The following is a 21,840-nucleotide window of genomic DNA, read 5'->3' as shown; positions in this document are numbered from 1 at the left end:
GAAGAATGAATCCTCGTTCACAGTTTCAGCTAACCATGAGATGGCGCTGTGACCAAAGACGACAGGTGAAGAGAAACAAGGCGTGCACGCTTCGCTCCTAGTCTTTGGCCTGGCACGTGCCGCGTATTGCGCAGCCTCAGGGAAGCTGGATGGGGAGGGGTTGGGAGGCGAACCGGAATTGAAGGATGGTTCCGCGGTGCGCGCGCCTAGACATCCGGGCAACGCCTCTGTTCTGTCCTCACACTTCCTCGTCTGTGACAACCGGAAGCGGAAGTGAAAATGGGTGTCCCTGCTGCTTCTTAGCAACGAGAGGGGTCAAGTGACACAACCGGCTGACTCCTGTAGAGGAAGTCACTGTGGAGGCCAGTTCTGCAGCTGTTGTAGCCTCGGTTGCCCGGCCGGGGACCCGAGCCGAACAGTTATCGTCAGAATGTCGGGCAAAGACCGAATTGAAATCTTTCCCTCGCGAATGTAAGTAAAGGAATGGGATGAGCCGCTTTCACAGGGTTAGGAACCCAGAGCGCGATCCCTTCAGACCCTGGGCCACAGTGAGGGTCCTTGTTTCTTGAGCTTTTCCCAGGCTCTTTTCTTGAGTCTAGGGCGAGGCTTCCTGACGGCCTCTTCGCACATTCCTCCTGAGTGAATCAGGCTGGATGGAGCGATCCCAGCTGTTAGGAAAAGGCGCCCGGCCGGCGGGCTTTTGTGGAGGCCCGCTGTCTTTATTCATTAATGGATTCATCCATTCCACATACCCTTACTGAGCCGGGCACTGGATTTATATAACTGAACCGTCGCCACCTCTGCCCTCACAGAGCTCACAGTTTAAGTAGCCAGACATTCGTCTGGAAAGGCCAAGGAGGTTTTAATAAATGCTCTGAGAAGGGACGTTTACTGAGGATATAGAAGAGGTCCCTAAGCCAAAGTGGGGATGGAATCGAATCGCCTTAGCATAGTCCTCGGATTCGATCTTGGATCCCCTTACTCATTTTCCAAGATCCCACCAAATGTCACCTGCTGTGAGAGGATATCCCTGTGTTTCTGAGGCACAGCTTTTGCTCTCTCACCGCTGCACCTTGTTAAGACCTGTGTTAATACCAGTAGATATTTGTTTATGTGTCTTTCTCTCCCACTAGACTGTGGGCTCTCTCCAGGATGAAAGAATGTCTTAACAATCCATAGAAGGTCCACAAAAAAAATATTTCTTGAAAGAACTCATGCTTGGGAATACGCTCAGTTGTGGGTTACCTTTCTTTTGGGGCCTGAATTCTTTGTCAGGAAAGTGGCATATCACTGTAGGTTTTTGGCTAGTTTGTAAAGAAAATTTTGACGTTTTCTCAAATGTGCCCAACAACTCGCTCCCTTTCTCCTCCTCATCCTGTTTATTTTTATTTATTTAGTTTGTTGTTTGTTTTAATAAGAGACAGGGTCTCGCTCTGTCTCCCAGGCTGGAGTGCAGTGGTGTGATCATAGCTCACTGCAGCCTCAAACTCCTGGGCTCAAGCGATCCTCCCGCCTCAGCCTCCCTGGCGGCTGGGATTATAGGTGGGAGCCACCGCGCCTGGCTTTCCCTTTTTCTTTACAGTGAGGAAGCAGAAAATCAGTTTTAACCCTGACATTTAGATCCTTTTATTGTGGTCCTATCTCTGTGGGGGTGTTTTGTTGTTTTTCCTCATTCTGTCCTTTCTCTGAGAGAATCTGAGGACGCTTAAAATAAAAGTTACATTCAAACCTGAAGCCCAGATTTGTCTCTGCTGGGGTGACTACATAGCTCTTAATGAAATGAAGTTTTTAAATTTTTTACCTTCACCTATTGACTTTCTAATAGCTGTTTGCACTAAGTAGGCAGCAAGCTAGTTGTGGGGAAATAAAGATGAGGACTATCCCGGGGTAGTGGCAACTGCAGAACTCCTAGCACGTGATGACTCAGTCAAAACTTAGGCACTGAGAGACACCGACACTAGTTTTATCTTCTAGCAGCGTAAAACCTGCCCCTAGGGTGACCCCAGCACCCCCCTCCCATTAAAATGCCTGCCTGAAAAAGTTCAAAGCTAGGAGGAGAATTTACTGTTTGTTCTAGTCAACACCTAATTGACAGACCCCTGTCCTTCCTTTTTTAGAGCATTTACGAAAAACAGGCTTACAATTGTGAATATGTTATCTCTTCCAACTCTGGTGTCCCTTCAAGTATCTTAGAGAGCCATTTCTTTGAAATGTAATCATCAGGAGGGATAGGGCCTTTGTCTCCCAGTCTGTGTGGGAGGATAGAACAATAACTTACTAATTGCCAGGTAGCATTGCGTTTACACTGACCAACCCTTTAAGTTTCTCTTTTCTCTTCTCTGACTCTACTTGTGGCTGGCTTCCTACCCCTCCCTTACTTTCTTTTTAAAATGGTCAGTCACTCTGCACAAACCAGAATTGAGCTCAGCTCTTTCCCCTGCTATCAGTGGTTTACTGAATAAAATCTGTTTTCATTGCTTTAACGAATGTCTGGATGTGTTTATCTTTGACAGCAGTCAGAATAACTTTTTGTTTTTACTTTGGAACTTTTACTTTGAGACTAAGAGGCAAAAATAGACGTCTTTAGGCTTAGGTAAGAAAAATAATAGGCTCATGAAGGTGAAAACTACTATTTGAAAGCTCTCAGCTTGCTGATTGAGAGGAAAATCAGGTGCAGGAAATAATCTCTAAATATTTTCCCCATGGCTGGCAGCAGGCTTTTTGTCATGTAGTCAGATGTCTTTGATTCAGCTGGAAGAAAAGTCATCATCCTAGCTAAAGGTCAAACTGTTTGAGTAGGACTGAGCAGCTCTGAAACAAAGGAGCAAGTTTTAAAAGCCATAGGCTAGAAAACATTGGCAGCTTGTTTCACAAACAGTTCCATTCAACAACAGTATTATTCTGTGATGTTACCTTCACCCACTTTGGTACCACAGAAAGCAAAACAATTTTAGAGTGGAAGTAGAAGACGCATGAAAAATTTGGAGTCAACAGAAGTCCATTAAATCCAGGTTCTGCTACATATTAGCTGTCAGTGTGCAAGTTGCCCTTAAGAGTTTCAGGAATTAAAATTGCCCATTTCACAGAGATACCATTCCCTAGGAGGAAATTAAAATTAACATGGTAAATTCAATTTTATCAACCAGTTTACCTTTTACTATAAACTGACTGCTATATGCAGTACTACAATTTGACTTAAATTTGATCCAGCTCTTTGAGCCCGAGTTCTAGTATTTACTGTCAACAATACAGTATGTTAAATGCACACATTGGGCTGGATAGCTCCTGCTCAGGCTGGAAACTAAACCAGCTTCACTTGATAAGATCTCTTGTGAGGCCAGTCAGTGCAGAGTGAGCCAGTGATAATTGTTGTCTTTAAGGGGAGGCACACGGTTGGGGTACAGTGAACCTAGGTTGGAGCCTTAGTTTGAGCATTGGGAAAGTCAGTGGAATCAAAAGTCTGGTTGAGGTTCCTGCCCTGCCTTTTCTTCACTAAGTAACTTTGAGAAAGTTGTTTTACTTTTCTAAGCCTCATTTTTCTAATCTTTAAGTTAATGTCTAAAGTCCCTTTCAGCTATAGAATTGTCTTAGTGATCTTAGCCCTATGGTAAAAGATTCCAGTATAATCTAAGAATTTGGCCAAATGGGGTGTGTGTGTGTGTGTGTGTGTGTGGTTGTTGTTGTTTTGAGACAGGATTTCACTCTGTCACCCAGGCTGGAGTGCAGTGACCTGATCTTGGCTGGCTGCAACCCCTGCCTGCCGGGTTCAAGTGATTTTTGTGCCTCAGACTCCCAAGTAGCTGGGACCACAGGGATGCGGCACCATACCCGGCTAATTTTTGTATTTGTTTGGTAGAGATGGGGCTTCACTATGTTGGCCAGGTTGGTCTCGAACTCCTGACCTCAAGTTATCTACCTGCCTCGGCCTCCCAAAGTGTTGGTATTATAGGTGTGAGCCACTGCACCTGGTTTATTAGTACATGCGATTTTAAAACACCAGTCATATGAAAATATATCCCCTTAAATCACTTTGTCTAGGTTAGGTTATACTGTGTCTAGGTTATACAATCTGTTGTTGAATTTTATTACCCAAACACTTGTTTTTTTGAGACCGAGTCTTGCTCTGTTGTCCAGGCTACAGTGCAGTGGCATGATCACAGCTCACTGCAGCCTCAACCTCCTGGGCTCAATCAGTCCTCTCACCTCAGTCTTCTTTGTATCTGGGACTACAGGTGTGCCCTACCATGCCCAGGTAATTTTGGTATTTTTTTTTTTTGTAGAGACAGGTTTCACCATGTTGCCCAGGCTGGCCTTGAACTCCTGGACTCAAGCAATCTACCCACCTCAGCCTCCCAAAGTGCTGATTACAGGCATAAGCCACTGTACCACTTACCTTATTTAGAGCATTCTTCCTAAGGTCCTTCAGGTACTTTTCATTAGCTCTTTTTCCTGCCTGAAATATTCTTTCCCCAGAACTTATAACTGGTTCCTTTGGCTATTCTAGTCTCTTAAGAGAGGCTGTTCCTGATCACCCAATCTAAAGTGAACACCATGTTTGCTTCTCTCACAATTCCTTATTTTAATTTTATTGTAGCATGTGCTACTGCATGGCATGACATTTTTTTTCTTTTCTTTTTTTTTTTTTTTTTGAGACAGGGTCTTACTCTACAGCCTCAAACTGGGCTCTACTTTTTTTCATTATTAAATTTTATCTGGCATATGGCAGCAAGAACAGAAATGTCAGTTTCTGCTTGACTTTGGTATTGGGGCTTCTGATGGGGAAAAAAATTGAAACAAGGAAGTGAGGAGACTTCAGTGTAAATTTAGCTTGTCACTTCTCAGGAATCTTATATATGTCATTTATTACCTAGAGTCTTTTACAAATTAATAAAATGATTGGTGTTAGGATCTTGATGATATCAAAACATGTTAATACCACACTTTTAATAGAAAATGTGGTAAATTATTGTGGTATAAAAAATGCAGGCCAGGTGCAGTGGCTAATACCTGTAATCCCAGCACTTTGGGAGGCCAAGGTGGGCGGATCACCTGAGGTCAGGAGTTCGATACCAGCCTGACCAACTTGGAGAAACGCCATCTCTACTAAAAACACAAAATTAGCCGGGCATGGTGGCACATGCCTGTAATCCCAGCTACTCGGGATGCTGAGGCAGGAGAATCGCTTGAACCCAGGAGGCGGAGGTTTTGTGAGCCGAGATCCCGCCATTGCACCCTCCAGCCTGGGCAACAAGAGTGAAACTCTGCCTGAAAAAAATAATAATAATAATAAAATAAAAATAAAATAAAATGCAAAATGTACAAAAGAATATAGTAGTAAAAAGTAAATCCATATTTTTCATCCAGTCCCATTTATCAAAGGTAACTCTTGCCAGTTTTTCTGAATCCTTTCTAGAACTATTCTCTGCATCTATATAAGCACATTTTTTCCTTACTTTGCATAAGACTGTAATATAGACAGCACATGCCTATATACCTTCGTCTTTTTTAATGACTATTATCATTCCATCGTAGGTGAACTATGATGTATTTAGCATTTAGCTTGTTTCTCCCTTTTGCTATTACCATAATGCTGGAGTACCCATCCTTTAAACCTTGCACATGTTTTTGTACACATGTGGGGATAAATTTGTAGGATAAATTCCTCAAAGTGGAATTGTTGGTCTTGAAAATAATTGCGTTTAAAATTTTGATATATATTAGTGGATAGATTTTTAAATCCTTAATATACCTCCAATGGAAACTAAAACGTAGATATTATTTTAACTTACAAATCAGATAAGTATTTAAACTATGTTGGCATCATAAAATAAGGCTCCTGATAATGTTTATTATGATTTAATAAATATTCCAGATATTGATTCTAAAATTGTTTCTGTTGTAAATTAATAAACTTTTCATTTATGGAACACTGATGGTAGAAATCTACATTATTGAAAAACCAGTTGTCTTAGTCCATTTTCTGCTGCTATAACAATACTTGAGACTGGGTAATTTATAAAGAAAAAAAAATTTATTTGGTTCATGGTTCTGGAGGCTGAGAAGGGTGAGGGCCTTCTTGCTGTGTCATCCCATGGCAGAAGGCAAGAGGGTGAGAGAGAGATCAAGAAAGGGTCACACATGCCTTTTTTTTTTTCTTTCAAAGGGACAGGGTCAGGTGCAGGGGTTCATGCCCATAATCCCAGCACTTTGGGAAGCTGAGGCTGGAGGATTGCATGAGACCAGGAGTTAGAGGCTGCAGCGAGCTATGATCACACCACTGCAATCCAGCCTGGGTGACAGAGCAAGACCCTGTCTCAAAAAATAAGGAGTCGGACCGGGCGTGGTGGCTCATGCCTGTAATCCCAGTACTTTGGGAGGCTGAGGTGGGAAGATCACTTAAAGTCAGGAATTCGAGATCAGCCTGGTCAATATGGTGAAACCCTGTCTCTACTAAAAATACAAAAAAATTAGCTGGACTTGGTGGCACACGCCTGTAGTTCCAGCTACTTGGGAGGCTGGGGCAGGAGAATCGCTTGAACTTGGGAGGTGGAGGTTGCAGTGAGTCAAGATCGCGCCATTGCGTCCAGCCTGGGCTTCACAGTGAGACTCAGTCTCAAAAAAAACCAAAAAACAAAAAACAAAAATGGAGTCTTGCTACTATCTTTACCCATGCTGGACTTGGACTCCTGGGCTCAAGGGATCCTCCCACTTACACCTGTAGCTGGGATTACAGGTGTGTCCAGCTGAACTCACATTTATAACCAACCCACTCCTGCAATATGGAATCCAATCTTACCATTATGACATTAATACACTCATGGAGGTCAGATCCCATGTGACCCAGTCATCTCTTAACATTCCCACCTCTCAACATTGTTGCATTGGAGATTGTTTCCAACACATGAAGACTGGGGACATATTCAAGCCATAGCATCAGTTAAACCTGTCAGCTACAAATTCTCTATATATTCTCACTCTCATCACATCAAAGGATAAAGGATAATTTTAACACTGGTGGGGAGGTTTTTTGTCTTTTAAACAATGAAAATAGATGTCTTTAACTTTGTTTATGTTTATATAGGGCACAGACTATCATGAAGGCTCGTTTAAAGGGAGCACAGACAGGTCGAAACCTCCTGAAGAAAAAATCTGATGCCTTAACTCTTCGATTTCGACAGATCCTAAAGAAGATAATAGAGGTAGAATGAACTTAGAATAGTATTCACTTTGGGAAAATCCAGCATGGCCCTTAGCATTTTTTTTTGGGTTATTTTAATTAAATTTTTTCTTTCAAAAGTAAAAATATCATTATAAGTTTAACAAGTGTCAAATATCAAATAGTTCATTTAATAAAATCCAAACTCTTCAATGTTGCATGTAAAGTTCCACTTGATCTGATTGGCCCCCTGCCTGCCTCTCTTACCTCATTTAGAGCGTTCTTCCTAAGGTCTTCCAGGTACTTTTCATTAGCTCTTTTTCCTGCCTGAAATACTGTTTCCCCAGAACTTATAACTGGATCCTTTAGCTGTTCTAGTCTCTTAAGAGAAGCTATTCCTGTTCACCCAATCTAAAGTGAATACCACGTTTGCTTCTCTCACAATTCCTTATTTTAATTTATTGTAGCATGTACTACTGCATGGCATGACATTTTCTTTTTCTTTCTTTTTTTTTTTTTTTGAGACTGGGTCTTACTCTACAGCCTCAAACTGGGCTCCAGTGATCTTCCCACCTCAGCCTCTCAAGTAGCTGGAACTACAGGTGCATGCTACCATTCTCAGCTCATTTTTTTTTATTTTTTTATTTTTAGCAGAGACGAGGTCTCACTATGTTGCCAAGGCTGGTCTTTTTGACTCCTGGGCTCCAACAGTCTTTCCATCTTGGTCTCCCAAAGTGCTGAGTTTACAGTTTTTGTGTTTTATTTTTAAACCTGTATGTACTTAACAAAAGTATTTTCTATGAGTGCTGTTTTTATTTTTATTTTTTTAGTTTTTGTGGAGATGGGGTCTTGCTTTATTGCCCGGGGTGATCTCAAACACCTGGGCTCAAGCGATCCTTCCACCTCAGTCTTCCAAAGCACTGGGATTATAGGTGTTAGCCACCGTGCCTGGCCCTGTACTACTTTTGATTATTTGTGAAGTTGAGGAGCTTTTCATGCTTACTGGCAATTTGATTTTCTTGGTAAATGTCTTTTTTTTTTTGGTAGAGGTTCTATATGTATTCTGCCTAATGTGTAAAATGTTAAACATATTTTTTCCATGCCTTTTATCTTTTAACTTAAAAAAAAAAAAAAGTTAATACTAGGTGTGGTGACTCATGCCTATAATCCCAACACTTTGGGAGGCCGAGGTGGGAGGATGGTTTGAGCCCAGGAATTTGAGACCAGCCTAGGCAACATAGTGAGACCTTATCTCTACAAAAATAAGAAGAAGAAGAAGAAGAAGAAGAAGAAGAAGAAGAAGAAAATTAGCGGAGTATGGTGGCATGCACCTGTAGTTCCAGCTACTTGGGAGCCTGAGGCAGGAGGATTGCCTGAGCCTAGGAGTTTGAAGCCACAGTGAGCTATGATTACACCACTGTACTCTAGCCCAGGCAACAAAGTGAGACCTTGTCTCAAAAAATAAAAAGAAAAATAAAAAAAAGTTAATTTTTTTTTCCTTTGGTCAAATCTGTTAATCTTTTTCTTTATATAGCTTCTGAGTTACACATAAGGCTTAGAAAAGACCTAAAATGATTAGGAAAAATGTTATATCACATTTTCTTTGGTTACTCTACAGTTTTTTTCTTTAAATCTTTATCTTAATTATGTCTGAATTTTGGGGGCAGTATGATGTGAGGTAGGTAGCTTTATCATTTTGTAAGTGTGTAGACAGTTGAGTGGTCTTTTTACTAAATTTCCATATTGACCTGGGGTTGTTTCTGAACCCTCTAGTCTATTTCATTGACTTAACTGTCCCATACCAGATGTATTAATATTTCCTTATTGTAGCTGTACCTTTTTAATACCTGGGAGGCCAACTCCCTACCCAGCTGACCCAGTTTTTCTTCTATTTCTGAAACATTATTGAATATTCTCAAACATTAAATATTCTAGATGTACTTTAAAATTAATACAGCATTAGGGTTTTGACTGCAACTGCAGTGAATTTAAGAGATTAGTTTGAGTAGATCAGCTTGTACCCATTCAGTAATAAATTAGGTAAAGATTTAGTTTTCTGTTTTTCAGTGCATTTATTCTGTTTTAATTTTATAAAACTCATAGTTTTGTAATATTGTTAGTGATCGTAACCAAAACTGTTAAAAATTGGAAATTTCTATTTTATCATTATCAAACCAATATTTACATGCACAGCCAGCATAAAATACTGATGGTTATTAAAGGAACATAATTATGATGGGATTTTTCCTTGTAAAAGGCTTGATTGAATCGGCTCTTGGTTTATGCTTTTCCAGACTAAAATGTTGATGGGCGAAGTGATGAGAGAAGCTGCCTTTTCACTAGCCGAAGCCAAGTTCACAGCAGGTGACTTCAGGTAAGGAGACCAAACAGGGTGTTTTGAAACAAAACAAAGTGATTTCAGGCTCATCATTTCATTTAAAAAACATTTTTTAATTTAGAAATAACCATCAAGGACAAATGATATAGTAATAATAAGGAAGAATTCTTTTAACCCCATCACCTTAACTGCACTGTCATCCTCCACATGCATTCTTACATAGTTGCAGGCGCAGGATATTTAATATTTTAGAGTCCATTTTCATTTAACATTGTATCATAAACATTTTTCCTTATTTTCAACATGGCTGTATGATCTTTCTCAAGATGAATTTTTTTTTTCTCCTAATGCTGGATATTTGGGTTAATTCTCATGGTTTTGGAATATTAGGGAAAGTGCAGTGAACATCTTTACACATATGTATTTTTGTTTCTACTGAATTATTAGGATAAATTTTTGAGAATTGGATTATTTAAAAGGCCTGAACTTCATGGCTTTGTTGACATCATTAATCCTTTACAAAGCATACAAAATGGCTTGCAAAAGTGTTATGCCAATTTATATATGTTATGTAATTTTCCAAATAACACTGTGAGATAGGTAAGGCAAGCACTGTTATTCTCAGTTTTAATTAAATGCCTTCCTGAGGTCACTTGGCTAATTAGGGGCAGAGGCAGTTGTTGCTTTCAAGAAGTTTCTGATTTTAGTCTTTTCCTAATGACATGATGCCTATTATCTAGGAGCTTTCACTGCTCTTGGGCCTTAATAAGGCCCTTTGAAGTGGTAGGCTTTAATTTTTGCCAGTGCTGGCAAGATCACAGCTTGCATTGAATTTTCTAGCAGAGGGTGGAGATCAATAGTGTATAAGTGGTATGTGAGTGTTTTAGGGTGGTTATGGGAAAGACACTTTCTATAATATTTATTTTCGTTTTGTTTTGAGACTGGGTTATGAGACTGGCTAATTTTTGTATTTTTGAGTTTCACCACATTGCCCAGGCTGGTTTTGAACTCCTGGCCTCAAACAATCCTCCTGCCTCGGCCTCCCAAAGTGCCGGGATTACAGGCGTGAGCTATCGCACCCTGCCAGAAAGGCACTTTCTGGTAACATTTGAGAAGTCACACAAAGCCAGATGCAAGATGTTTCCAGGGTAAAGGAACTGAACGCCAGCTTAATCAATTCAACGGGAAACCTAGGAAGAAGTTTTCTCCATCTTACACTAGTAGAAGAACTCTTACGGTTATATCCATGTGGCACACCTCTGACTGAAAACATAAGCAATCCACGAACTTTAAAATCATTTTTTGTTGTTTTCTTACTGCTAATGTTTTGAATATTGTTCATTCTCTGCTTTCAGAGGCCCTCCTCTGGCAGTAATGACGTTTCTCCCTTTTTGGAAAGAAGACAGTTATCAAAACATACTTAATTGTGACATCTCACTCTTGGTCTCATTTAATGTAAAACTATCCAATGAGTCCCTAGAGGTTTATTTCTAAAGAGTCTGCTAAATAAAGGCTTTCTCTTTTTCTGCAGCACTACAGTTATCCAAAATGTAAATAAAGCCCAAGTGAAGATTCGAGCGAAGAAAGATAATGTAGCAGGTAACGTTTCAACCTTTTAGAAACCCTTTGGGGAGAAAAGAGGTGACATTTTAAAATTAACCTGTTTATACAGCAAGATCTTAATGTCCTAGTTTCTTCCTTCTACTTAGAACAAGTTGATTGGCTTTACATGTTAAAATCATTAATAACCAGGTTTCTAATTACTGAAAATAATTTGACTTTTGTATAGAAGTGAACACTTAAGAAGGCAGGGTCCAGCCAGGCACGGTGGCTCATGTCTGTAATCCCAGCACTTTGGGAGTCCAAGGTGGGCGGATCATAAGGTCAAGGAGTTTGAGACCAGCCTGGCCAACATGGTGAAACCCCATCTCTACTAATACAAAAATTAACCGGGCATGGTGGCATGCACCTGTAGTCCCAGCTACTTGGGAGGCTGAGGCAGGAGAATCACTTGAACCCAGGAAGCAGAGGTTGCAGTGAGCTGAGATCGCACCACTGCACTCCATCCTGGGCGACAGAGTGAGACTTCATCTAAAAATAAAAAATGAAAAATAAGGCAGGTTCCGCTGGATGTGGTGGCTCACACCTGTAATCCCAGCACTTTGGCAGGCTGAGATGGGTAGATCACCTGAGGTCAGGAGTTTGAGACCAACCTGGCCAAGGTGAAACCCCATCTTTACCAAAAAATACAAAAATTAGGTCAGGCATAGTGGCTCACACCTGTAATCCCAGCACTTTGGGAAGCTGAGACAGGTGGATTACTTGAGGTCAGGAGTTCAAGACCAGCCTGGCTAACATGGTGAAACACCATCTATACCAAAAAATACAAAAATTAGGCTGGGTGTGGTGGCTCACACCTGTAATCCCAGCACTTCGGGAAGCCGAGGTGGGCGGATCACCTGAGGTCGGGAGTTCAAGACCAGCCTGACTAATATGGAGAAATTCCATCTCTACTAAAAATACAAAATTAGCCGGATGTGGTAGCACATGCCTGTAATCCCAGCTACTCAAGAGGCTGGGGCAGGCGAATCACTTGGACCCAGCAGGCAGAGGTGGTGGTGAGCTGAGATTGCGCCATTGCACTCCAGCCCAGGCAACAAGAGCGAAACTCCTCTTAAAAAAAAAAAAAAATTAGCTGGGTGTGGTATGTGCCTGTTGTCCCAACTACTTAGGAGGCTGAGGTGGGAGAATCACTTGACCCCAGGAGGCGGTGGTTGCAGTGAGCTGAAGACCACACCACTGCACTGCAGCCTGGGTGACAGAGTGAGACTCTGTCTCAAAAAAAAAAAAAAAAAAGAAGGCAAGTTCCTAAATTCATTAATTGAAACGAATTACAATTCCAGACTTAAGCTCTTGATTTTTGAGTTCGCTGAAAAAGAAACAGAAAACAGTGATTAAGAAACAGAACTTAGGCCAGGTGTAGTGGCTCACGCCTGTAATCCCTGCATTTTGGGAAGTTGATCACCTGAGGTCGGGAGTTCGAGACCCATCTTACCAACACATGGAGAAACCTCGTCTCTACTAAAAATACAGAATTAGCCGGGTGTGGTGGTACATGCCTGTAATCCCACCTACTCAGGAGGCTGAGGCAGGAGAATTGCTTGAACCTGGGAGGCAGAGGTTGCGGTGAGGTGAGCTCATGCCATTGCACTCTAGCCTTGGCAAAAACAACAACAAAAAAAAGAACTTAAAGGTTTGTGAATCCATATACGCTTCTATGTTTAACAGGTGTTACTTTGCCAGTATTTGAACATTACCATGAAGGAACTGACAGTAAGTATGAAACTTTTTATATTACTTTTTGTCTCTGGGATTTCCTGTTTCCTCTTTAAATGAACTAAGTTCTGGAAAATGGTGCTAGATGTTGAGAGGTTCCTGAGTTAGAAATCCTTTTATCTGATATAGTGAGGACAATAGTTGATCAGTTAATCAAAAGGTCTTAAGGCCAGGCACAATGGCTCATGCCTGTAATCCTGGCACTTTGGGAGGCTAAGGCAGGCAAATACCCGTCTCTACAAAAAATACAAAAAATCAGCCGGGTGTGGTAGCACGTGCCTGTAGTTTCAGCTACTTTGGGGGCTGAGGAGGGAGGACTGCTTGAACTGGGGAGGTAGTTGCAGTGAGTTCTGATCATGCGACTGCACTCAAGCCTGGGCAACAGAGCAAAACCTTGTCTCAAAAAAAAAAAAAAGGTCTTATGCTAGGAAGTCATAAAACACTGTACATATCTTTAAATATTTCAGTATTTTATCAGAAATATATCAATGTAGAATCATTTGCTATTTAAAAAATATAAGGCCTTTTGAGTATGAATTCACTGATTAGACTTCTGTGTTGTCTTTCTGTATCCTACACCCACAATGCACTGCTTATAATTACCATTTTGGGTCTCTTTAAAGTCAAATAAGATCTTAGACACTAGGATGCAACCTGAATGCGGATTCTTTTTAGATTTTTATAGCCCACTCCCACTTTTTAAATAACTGTCTTATTCATTCCATTCCTAATTTGACAGCATATTTTCTTTCTAAAGTAAAGTATTAACTTTTTTGATAGAAACAATATTCTTGGCCAGGCGCAGTGGCTCACACCTGTAATCCCAGCACTTTGGGAGGCTGAGGCAGGTGGATTGCCTTAGCCCAGGAGTTTGAGACCAGCCTGGGCAACATGATGAAACCCCGTCTCTATCCAAAAAGTTACAAAAATTAGCTGGACCTGGTGGCATGCACCTGTGGTCCCAGCTACTCTGGAGGCTGAGGTGGAGGGATTGCTTGAGCCTGAGAAGTGGAGCTTACAGTGAGCTGAGATTGCGCCACTGCACTCCAGCCTGGGTGGCAGAGTGAGACCCCATCTCAATAAATACATAAACAAACAAACAATATTCTTTCTTTTGGCACTCATATTTCCTTGTTTCATGTAATATTTAATTAAATCATATAGAATATTAAGTACATTTCATACGAAGAAGTAGAGCATTCTAGAGAGTCACCTGTTCACAGAGTGTCATTGTACTCTCGGCATCAGGCAATATGATTTTCAAAGGGAATAACGGGCATCAAGCTAGTGAAGTGAAGGTTGGTTAAAAGCTTCTAGTTATATTTAGAATAGTATTCTTGTGGAAAACTGTATTTAGTAGCATGCTCCTATAGTGTTTGGGAAGTGAGATAGGTACTTCATGTTTACATTCAATGAAGATTAGTGAATTTGTCTTTCCATATTTGTTATTGTTCTGAATTATCTCCTTTTGGGAAATTTTATAGGGAAGATTATTTACCCTCTAATTACAAATGTTGTCTGACTGGTTCTTTCAGGTTATGAACTGACTGGTTTAGCCAGAGGTGGGGAACAGTTGGCTAAATTAAAGAGGAATTATGCCAAAGCAGTGGAACTACTGGTGGAACTAGCTTCGCTGCAGGTAAGTAGCAAAAGACCTAGAGAACTCTTGTAGTTTGATTTCTAACAGTCAAGTGGAGGAGAGTCTGGTCTTGAGTCAGCATATACAGTGCTTTGTACTTTCAACTGTTCCCATGATCCTATGTAAAACAAACATAATATTTTGATTTCTGAAGTGATGGCTTTTGTACCATTGTCCCTACTTTTAAAAATTTGTTATTTTTTCGAGATGGAGTTTTAATCTTGTTGCCCAGGCTGGAGTGCAATGGCGTGACCTCGGCTCACTGCAAACCTCTGCCTCCTGGGTTCAAGTGATTCTCCTGCCTCAGCCTTCCAAATAGCTGGGATTACAGGCATGGGCCACCATGCCTGGCTAACTTTTGTATTTTTAGTAGAGACGGGGTTTCGCCATGTTGGTCAGGGTGGTCTCGAACTCCTGATCTCAGGCGATCCACCCGCCTCGGCCTCCCAAAGTGCTGGGATTACAGGCATGAGCCACTGTGCCTGGCCCCTACTTTTTTTAATTTAAAAAATTACTTATTTTTCGAGATGGGGGTCTCACTCTGTCACCCAGGCTGGAGTGCCGTGGCATAATCTCAGCTCACTGTAGCCTCAACCTCCTGGGCTTAAGTGATCCGCCCACCTCAGCCTCCTGAGTAGCTGGGACTATAGGCATGCTGCATCACACCCAGCTAATTTTTGTATTTTTTGTAGAGATGGGGTTTCACCATGTCGTCCAGGCTGGTCTCAAACTCCTGGGCTCAAGTAATCAGCCCGCCTCGTCCTCCCAAGTCCTGGGATTATAGGTATGAGCCACCATACCCGGCCCCTACTTGTTATTATTAACAAAATGTATGTGCTATGGTAGACTCTTATTTTTTTTGTTTTTGTTTTTTTTCTTTGAGACAAAGTCTTGCTCTGTTGCCCAAGCTGGAGTGCAGTGTTACGATCTTGGCTAACTGCAGCCTGGATCTCCTGGGCTTAAGCAGTCCTCCCGCCTCAGTCTCCCAAGTAGCTGGGACTACAAGTTTGTGCCACCTCGTCTGGATAATTTTTAAAAATTTTTTAGTTGAAATGAGGTCTTGCTATGTTGCACAGGCTGGTCTCAAACTCCTGGCCTCAAGAAATCCTGCCATCTCAGCCTCCCAAAGTGCTGGAATTACAAGTGTGAGCCACCTCACCCAGCCCAGTTTCACTCTTTGCTAAGTGAGAACAGCAAGTTGATACTAGATTTAAATGTAAATGTAAATAAACATTTTGTGCATGGAAGACCATTTTTTCCCCTATGTGGCCAGTTAGTATATATCTAGGTTATTAGTGCTTGATTCTTTCTTGTCATTTTTATGTTGTTATTTAGGTGAGATGGTAGTAAACAAATTATAATAGTGTCAACTCAAGTAAAGCCTGTTGAAGCAGAAATGATTTGATAAAGGTTTATTGAAAGCCAAATGTGAGGACTGACCCGGAAAGACACCAACAAAGTTGCGTGTGTTCTAGAGTCTGCTACAAGTTGGAAGGCTTTTATGGGAAAGTTTAGGAGAAGGGAGGATGACTCATACCCGAGTTGTCCTTTTCATTGGAGAGTACAATACAGAGGTCACAATCATTGGCTACAGATTGCAAATACAAGCTAAAATGTTCCACATGCAAGTAAATCATGAAGTAAAACTTCATGATTCAGAAACAAATCAGTGTCATTTTCAGCGTCAGTAGGTTGCATATTAATCAGTATGTCAACAGTCTGAGAAACAAGATTTCCTTACTCAGGGACAGGATATAAACCATGAATCATGAGATCTTTCAGCCTGCCCAGGCAGGTTAATTTGGAAACCTACCAAATGTGACATGTAGGTTATCAATAGCATGGAAATAGCATTAGCCCTTTGGAAATCTCACAAGAATTTTGTTTTTGTTTTGTTGTGAAGAGACAGAGTCTTACTCTGTCACCCAAGCTGGAGTACAGTGGCAGTCATAGCTCACTGCAGCCTCAAACGATCCTCCCACTGCAGACTATCAAGTAGCTGGGACTACAGGTGCATGCTACTACACCCAGCTAATTTTTAAAATTTATTTCTTGTAGAGGCAAGGTCTCATTGTGTTGCTCAGGCTGGTCTTGAACTCCCAGCTTCATGTGATTCTCCCACCTCAGCCTCCCGAAGTGTTGGGGTCATAGGTGTGAGCCAAGCGCCCAGCCTAAGAATTTTGTTTTTTAAGCATGCTGAAAAGAAGTTGTCTTGGTTCTCAAGTGTTTTCTATAAGTGCAGTCTTAGTGGAGTCAAGTGATCAGGGAATGATTGAGAAGACTTTGTGCTTACATTATTAATTTGTTCTTACTTTAGACTTCTTTTGTTACTTTGGATGAAGCTATTAAGATAACCAACAGGCGTGTAAATGCCATTGAACATGGTGAGTATAGGTACTCTGAGGTGCTTTGTCACTTGTCCATACCCTCCACTTGTTGTGAAACTGCTAGAATTCAGGCACTGTACTGAAGACTGAAAGGTGAGTAAGATGCTGCCCCTGCCTGCAGTGCAAAGAGAGAAGTGTGTCCATAGTACAAAAAAGTGTTATGAAGTGTTCTGATAGAAGTACCTGTATGATCTGTGGGAGTTACACACATAGGAAAGTGGTGACTTAAAAATTATGGAATGTTTTCTTCATTTCCAGTTATTCATGCCGTTATTTAAGGGTAGGAATATTTCTCAAGATCCTTAGTGTTTTCTTTAGTTCTAATGGTTGAGTGATGTAACTTTTTGAGTACATTAAATATTTAACTTTAAGTCACTATAAACCATTCTCCTTGATTTCTAAAAAATTTTCCTATTTGATGCACTTATTTTCCATCTCTTTTATTTCACTATTTAAAAAATATGACTGCTTAGTGTTGACAGTGCTTTTTGCTCAATAAACTTAGTTTTTATTAAAGAAACACTCAATTTTAAGTAAGAAAGCAAAATTTGAAGTAAAGAAATTCCTTTGCTTGGGGCTGTATTAATGTTAGTGAGAAAGTTATCTCATTTTTAAAAAAACTTTTTTGAGTGCTTGCTAGTGCCAGACTTTGTACATGAAAGTGGAAGGAAAAAAAAAAAAGGGTAATTTGTAGTTCTCACCCTCAGAGTTCACATTCTAGAAGCAGAATAGGTAAACTCTATGCAAAGTCAAACCTAATGACATAAACTCAAAATCGAGCATTCTCTCTGCTCAATTTTTTAACAGTTGATTGCTACTATATTTAAAATAACATCTGTGCTTCAATGTTACATATTCATAGAATTCAGCACATTCAGTGTTATATTTGTTATGGTCCCATAGGTTATCTGTGCATAGAAAAGATACTAGAAGGGTATACACCAACATGTTTACAGTAGTTACTCTTTTGGATATTTGGATTATACTCCATTTTGTTTTTTTTTCTTTGTGTTTTTATTTTCCAAGTTCTCTGCATTAAATGCACATTAATTTTACAATTAGGAAAAAATAACTGGTTATACAAATGAGCACTGATAATTTGAAAAAAGGGGGTTGAAGTTCTCACACATATTATTATTTTTTTTAACTCTAGTCATCATTCCCCGGATTGAACGTACTCTTGCTTATATCATCACAGAGCTGGATGAGAGAGAGCGAGAAGAGTTCTATAGGTTTGTTGAAATTGGCAGTTATTGATCATTTTTTGTTTTCCATATTCCAAAGGCTGTATTTGCTGAATGACTTGGTTTATGTTCTTTAGAATTAGCACAGCTTGTGTTTTATTTTGATAAATAAGAAGCATGAAATATTACCAAAAGTTGTGGAAGCAAATCTGTCAAATTTTACATGGACCTATAACATGGCATTTCCAAAAACTTAGGCCTTTCAGAGAAACTATTTAGACTTAATTTTTAAAAATATATGTTTTAAGATAGTCAAATGCAGTAGTGAAAAGTGGGGAAAGAGTAGAACAAGGAGTTTGATCTGTAACTGATTGTGAATAATAGAGATAACTCACTACCTTCGGACCAGCCAAGACTCAATTATTCTTTTTTTAATTATTTTTTTTTGTATGTGTGAGACAGAGTCTGGCTCTGTCACCCAGGCTGGAGTGCAATGGTGATCTCGGCTCATGTGCCACCATGCCTGGATAATTTTTTTGTACTTTTAGTAGAGATGGGGTTTCACCATGTTGGCCAGGCTGGTCTCAAAACTCCTGGCCTCAAGTAGTCCACCCACCTTGGCCTCCCAAAGTGCTAGGATTACAGGCATGAGCCACTATGCCTGGCTCTTGATGATTATTATTATTATTTTTTTTTTTGATACAGAGTCTCGCTCTGTGGCCCAGGCTGGAGTGCAGTGGCCGGAACTCAGCTCACTGCAAGCTCCGCCTCCCGGGTTCATGCCATTCTCCTGCCTCAGCCTCCCGAGTAGCTGGGACTACAGGCACCCGCCACCTCGCCCGGCTAATTTTTTGTATTTTTTAGTAGAGACGGGGTTTCACCGTGTTAGCCAGGATGGTCTCGATCTCCTGACCTCGTGATCCACCCGTTTCGGCCTCCCAAAGTGCTGGGATTACAGGCTTGAGCCACCGCGCCCGGCCCCTGATTATTCTTTAAAATGAAATGATGATTTAGATTGGGTGTCTCCTACATAAAAACTGAGAGAAGAAACTAGAATTCAGCTGTTATTAAACAAATATGTATTTCATGTTGAGTATGTTAAGAAGGTATAAAGCACCTGGAGGCATTACCAAATAGTATATAAATCACGCCATTAGAGAATTAGCACAGCACTTGGGGAGAAATTATGCATGTCCATGAATTGATTATGAACATTTAGAGTCAACAGCGATAAATACTAAACGGGTGGTATACAGGGGTCTGTATACTCAGTTCAGAGAAATGGGAGGTAGGTGAAGGCAAGAGTATTTAGGAAAGACATGGGAGGTCTTCGATCTGGAGTTACCATCTAATTATGGTTTATAATCTTAATTATCAAAGGTTAGTTTCTGTCCTTCCATGATACTCAGGGTTGTGTTGAGCCAAAATTTAAAAAAATGCCTGAATGCTCAAAATCTGTTCCATTAGAGAATGGATTTCAAAATTTAACCTACTAAAGGCTTCTAGGCCAGGCTCGGTGGCTCATGCATGTAATCCCAGCACTTTGGGAGGCCAAGGCGGGTGGATCACAAGGTCAGGAGTTCAAGACCAGCCTGGCCAAGACGGTGAAACCCCCTGTCTCTACTAAAAATAAAAAAAATTATCCAGGCGTGGCGGCATGCACCTGTAATCCCAGCTACTTGGGAGGCTGAGGCAAGGAATTGCTTGAACCCAGAGGTGGAGGTTGCAGTGAGCCAAGATTGTGCCACTACACTCCACCCTGGGCAACAGAGTGAGATTCCGTCTCAAAATAAAAGGGCTTCTATCTCAGGTTAAACCAGTTATTAGCTTAAAATTAGTATTTTTAAAAAAGGGTTATAAATAAATTACTGAAAATGAAATTAGTAAAAAGTACCAAGTTTTTTTTTCTAGGTATAGGTGTTTATTATCCTTGTGACAAAACTAAAAGAAATCAAATCTACTTAGTATTGAAAGTGTTTAAAAAATGCACCCCCACCTGTATTTTACAGGTTAAAGAAAATACAGGAGAAGAAAAAGATTCTAAAGGAAAAATCTGAGAAGGATTTGGAACAAAGGAGAGCAGCTGGAGAGGTGTTGGAGCCTGCTAATCTTCTAGCTGAAGAGAAGGATGAGGATCTTCTGTTTGAATAATCTTTCCTGTTCTGGTTCTTTTAGAAACCCTAACACTGGCTTCATCTTAATTCATAGTGTGTAGGTTTGATTTGTCTGGCTATTTATTTTTTGGCCTAAGAATTTCACTGGTTGTAAAATTTACCTGGATGTCTGTTTATGGGATTACTTTTGCAGAATCATAATTTAGCAACCATTTATCATGGATGAAAGAGATCTGTAAAACCTGCCCAGGAACTTAAAGAATTTACTCTGAAGCGTTATCCTACTCCATTTACATCTGTGTTACACGTGCTGTGCTTACCAAGCATATTAGGAAATACCTCTTAGGAAGCATTAGTGGTCCCAGGCCAATTACTGTGGAGCAGCTTTCATTCCTACCCTCTTGCAAACCTTGGCGCTGTTGTCTGAAATTGCTGCAGCCATTCTTGTGTTACCATGGTACTTCTCAAACTTTGTGAAAACCTGCACTTTTCCTTGCATGACAGGTCCCTGTCTTGTCTGTCATGGGAGCAGTTCTGCCAATTTAAATGTGACTGTGGTATAAACAGAGTAAAATGATTTAAAAATAAGTCATTCAATTTTTATTAATTTACTGTTAAGTCATGTTCTCATGCTCAGATCAGTAGTGTCAGCCAGAGCTTTCTCTGCAGACATGTAGGAAGTGAGTAGCCATTTTTCCCCCCTCCATGTATTAGAGTTTTACAAAAAGGCTTACTTTGAGACAACTGTTGCGTTTTGGGGTACTAATAAATGATTGCTGGTGAGTTATGAGGGCATTATAATACCTCCTTATTTGCTAATCTAAGAAAAATAACTAGTTTCCATTTTAGAGTAAGAAATAAGGTAACTTTTTACTATTTATAAGTGATAAAAATTTGTTTTCATTTATGAAGATGAGCCATTTGGCCACATCAGGTGTCTGAGGTTTTTAGTACTGTTTGATTTGGCATGAGCCATCCATAATTACTCAGTCTTTCTTGCAACCAGTTCCAGGCATTTTTGACATGACTGGCCATGTTTAGTTCTGAAATTGTGACACTATCTTTATTAATATTGTATTTTAATCAAGTGACGTCACAGTCTAGGTAGTTTTTCTTTTTTTTTTTTTTTTGAAACAGAGTCTCATTCTGTAGCCCAGGCTGGAGTGCAGTGGCAGTGACATTGGTTCACTGCAACGTCCACCTCCTCAGTTCAAGAGATTCTCCTGCCTTAGTCTCCCAAGTAGTTGGGATTATAGTTGTGCGCCACCATGCCCAGCTAATTTTTGCATTTTTGGTAGAGATGGGGTTTCACCATGTTGGCCAGGCTGGTCTCGAACTCCTGACCTCAAGTGATCGGTCCGCCTCGGCCTCCCAAAGTGCTGAGATTACAGGCATAAATCACTGTGCCTAGGTGGTTTATGTTTTACATAAAGTTTTTACTAGGCAGTTTTAAAGTATTAAATGATTTTGCAAGCATTTAACATCTATAAAATAGCAGGTCTTAGTTATGTGCCAGGCACTGTTATTAAGTATTTTGTTTATATTACTTCATTACAATAACCAAAGAGGCACATATTAACCCCCTATTTTACAGAGGAAAAACTGGAGACACAGGAAACTTGAGTAATTAGTCTTAAGTTAAAAAGCTAGAAAGTAGAAAATCCAGAATTTAAGTCTAAACAGTCT

General features: G+C 40.4%; 1 protein-coding gene across 1 annotated transcript; it reads left to right on the top strand.

The window, feature by feature from the left end:
* The first annotated feature begins 250 nt into the window (after nt 1–250).
* On the top strand, nt 251–20,941 carry ATP6V1D (ATPase H+ transporting V1 subunit D). The gene is made up of 9 exons (XM_007987058.3): nt 251–471; nt 7,082–7,199; nt 9,451–9,530; nt 11,026–11,093; nt 12,783–12,827; nt 14,366–14,469; nt 16,787–16,853; nt 18,010–18,088; nt 20,050–20,941. The coding sequence occupies exons 1-9, from the start codon at nt 431–433 to the stop codon at nt 20,189–20,191; spliced, it is 744 nt and encodes a 247-aa protein (XP_007985249.1). The 5' UTR covers nt 251–430; the 3' UTR covers nt 20,192–20,941.
* Nucleotides 20,942–21,840: the final 899 nt, after the last annotated feature.

The sequence above is a fragment of the Chlorocebus sabaeus genome, chromosome 24 (genome assembly GCF_047675955.1).
Source record: "Chlorocebus sabaeus isolate Y175 chromosome 24, mChlSab1.0.hap1, whole genome shotgun sequence".
Classification (NCBI taxonomy): domain Eukaryota; kingdom Metazoa; phylum Chordata; class Mammalia; order Primates; family Cercopithecidae; genus Chlorocebus; species Chlorocebus sabaeus.
The sequence above is the reverse complement of the archived record's forward strand: the minus strand, read 5'-3'. Positions and strand labels throughout refer to the sequence as shown.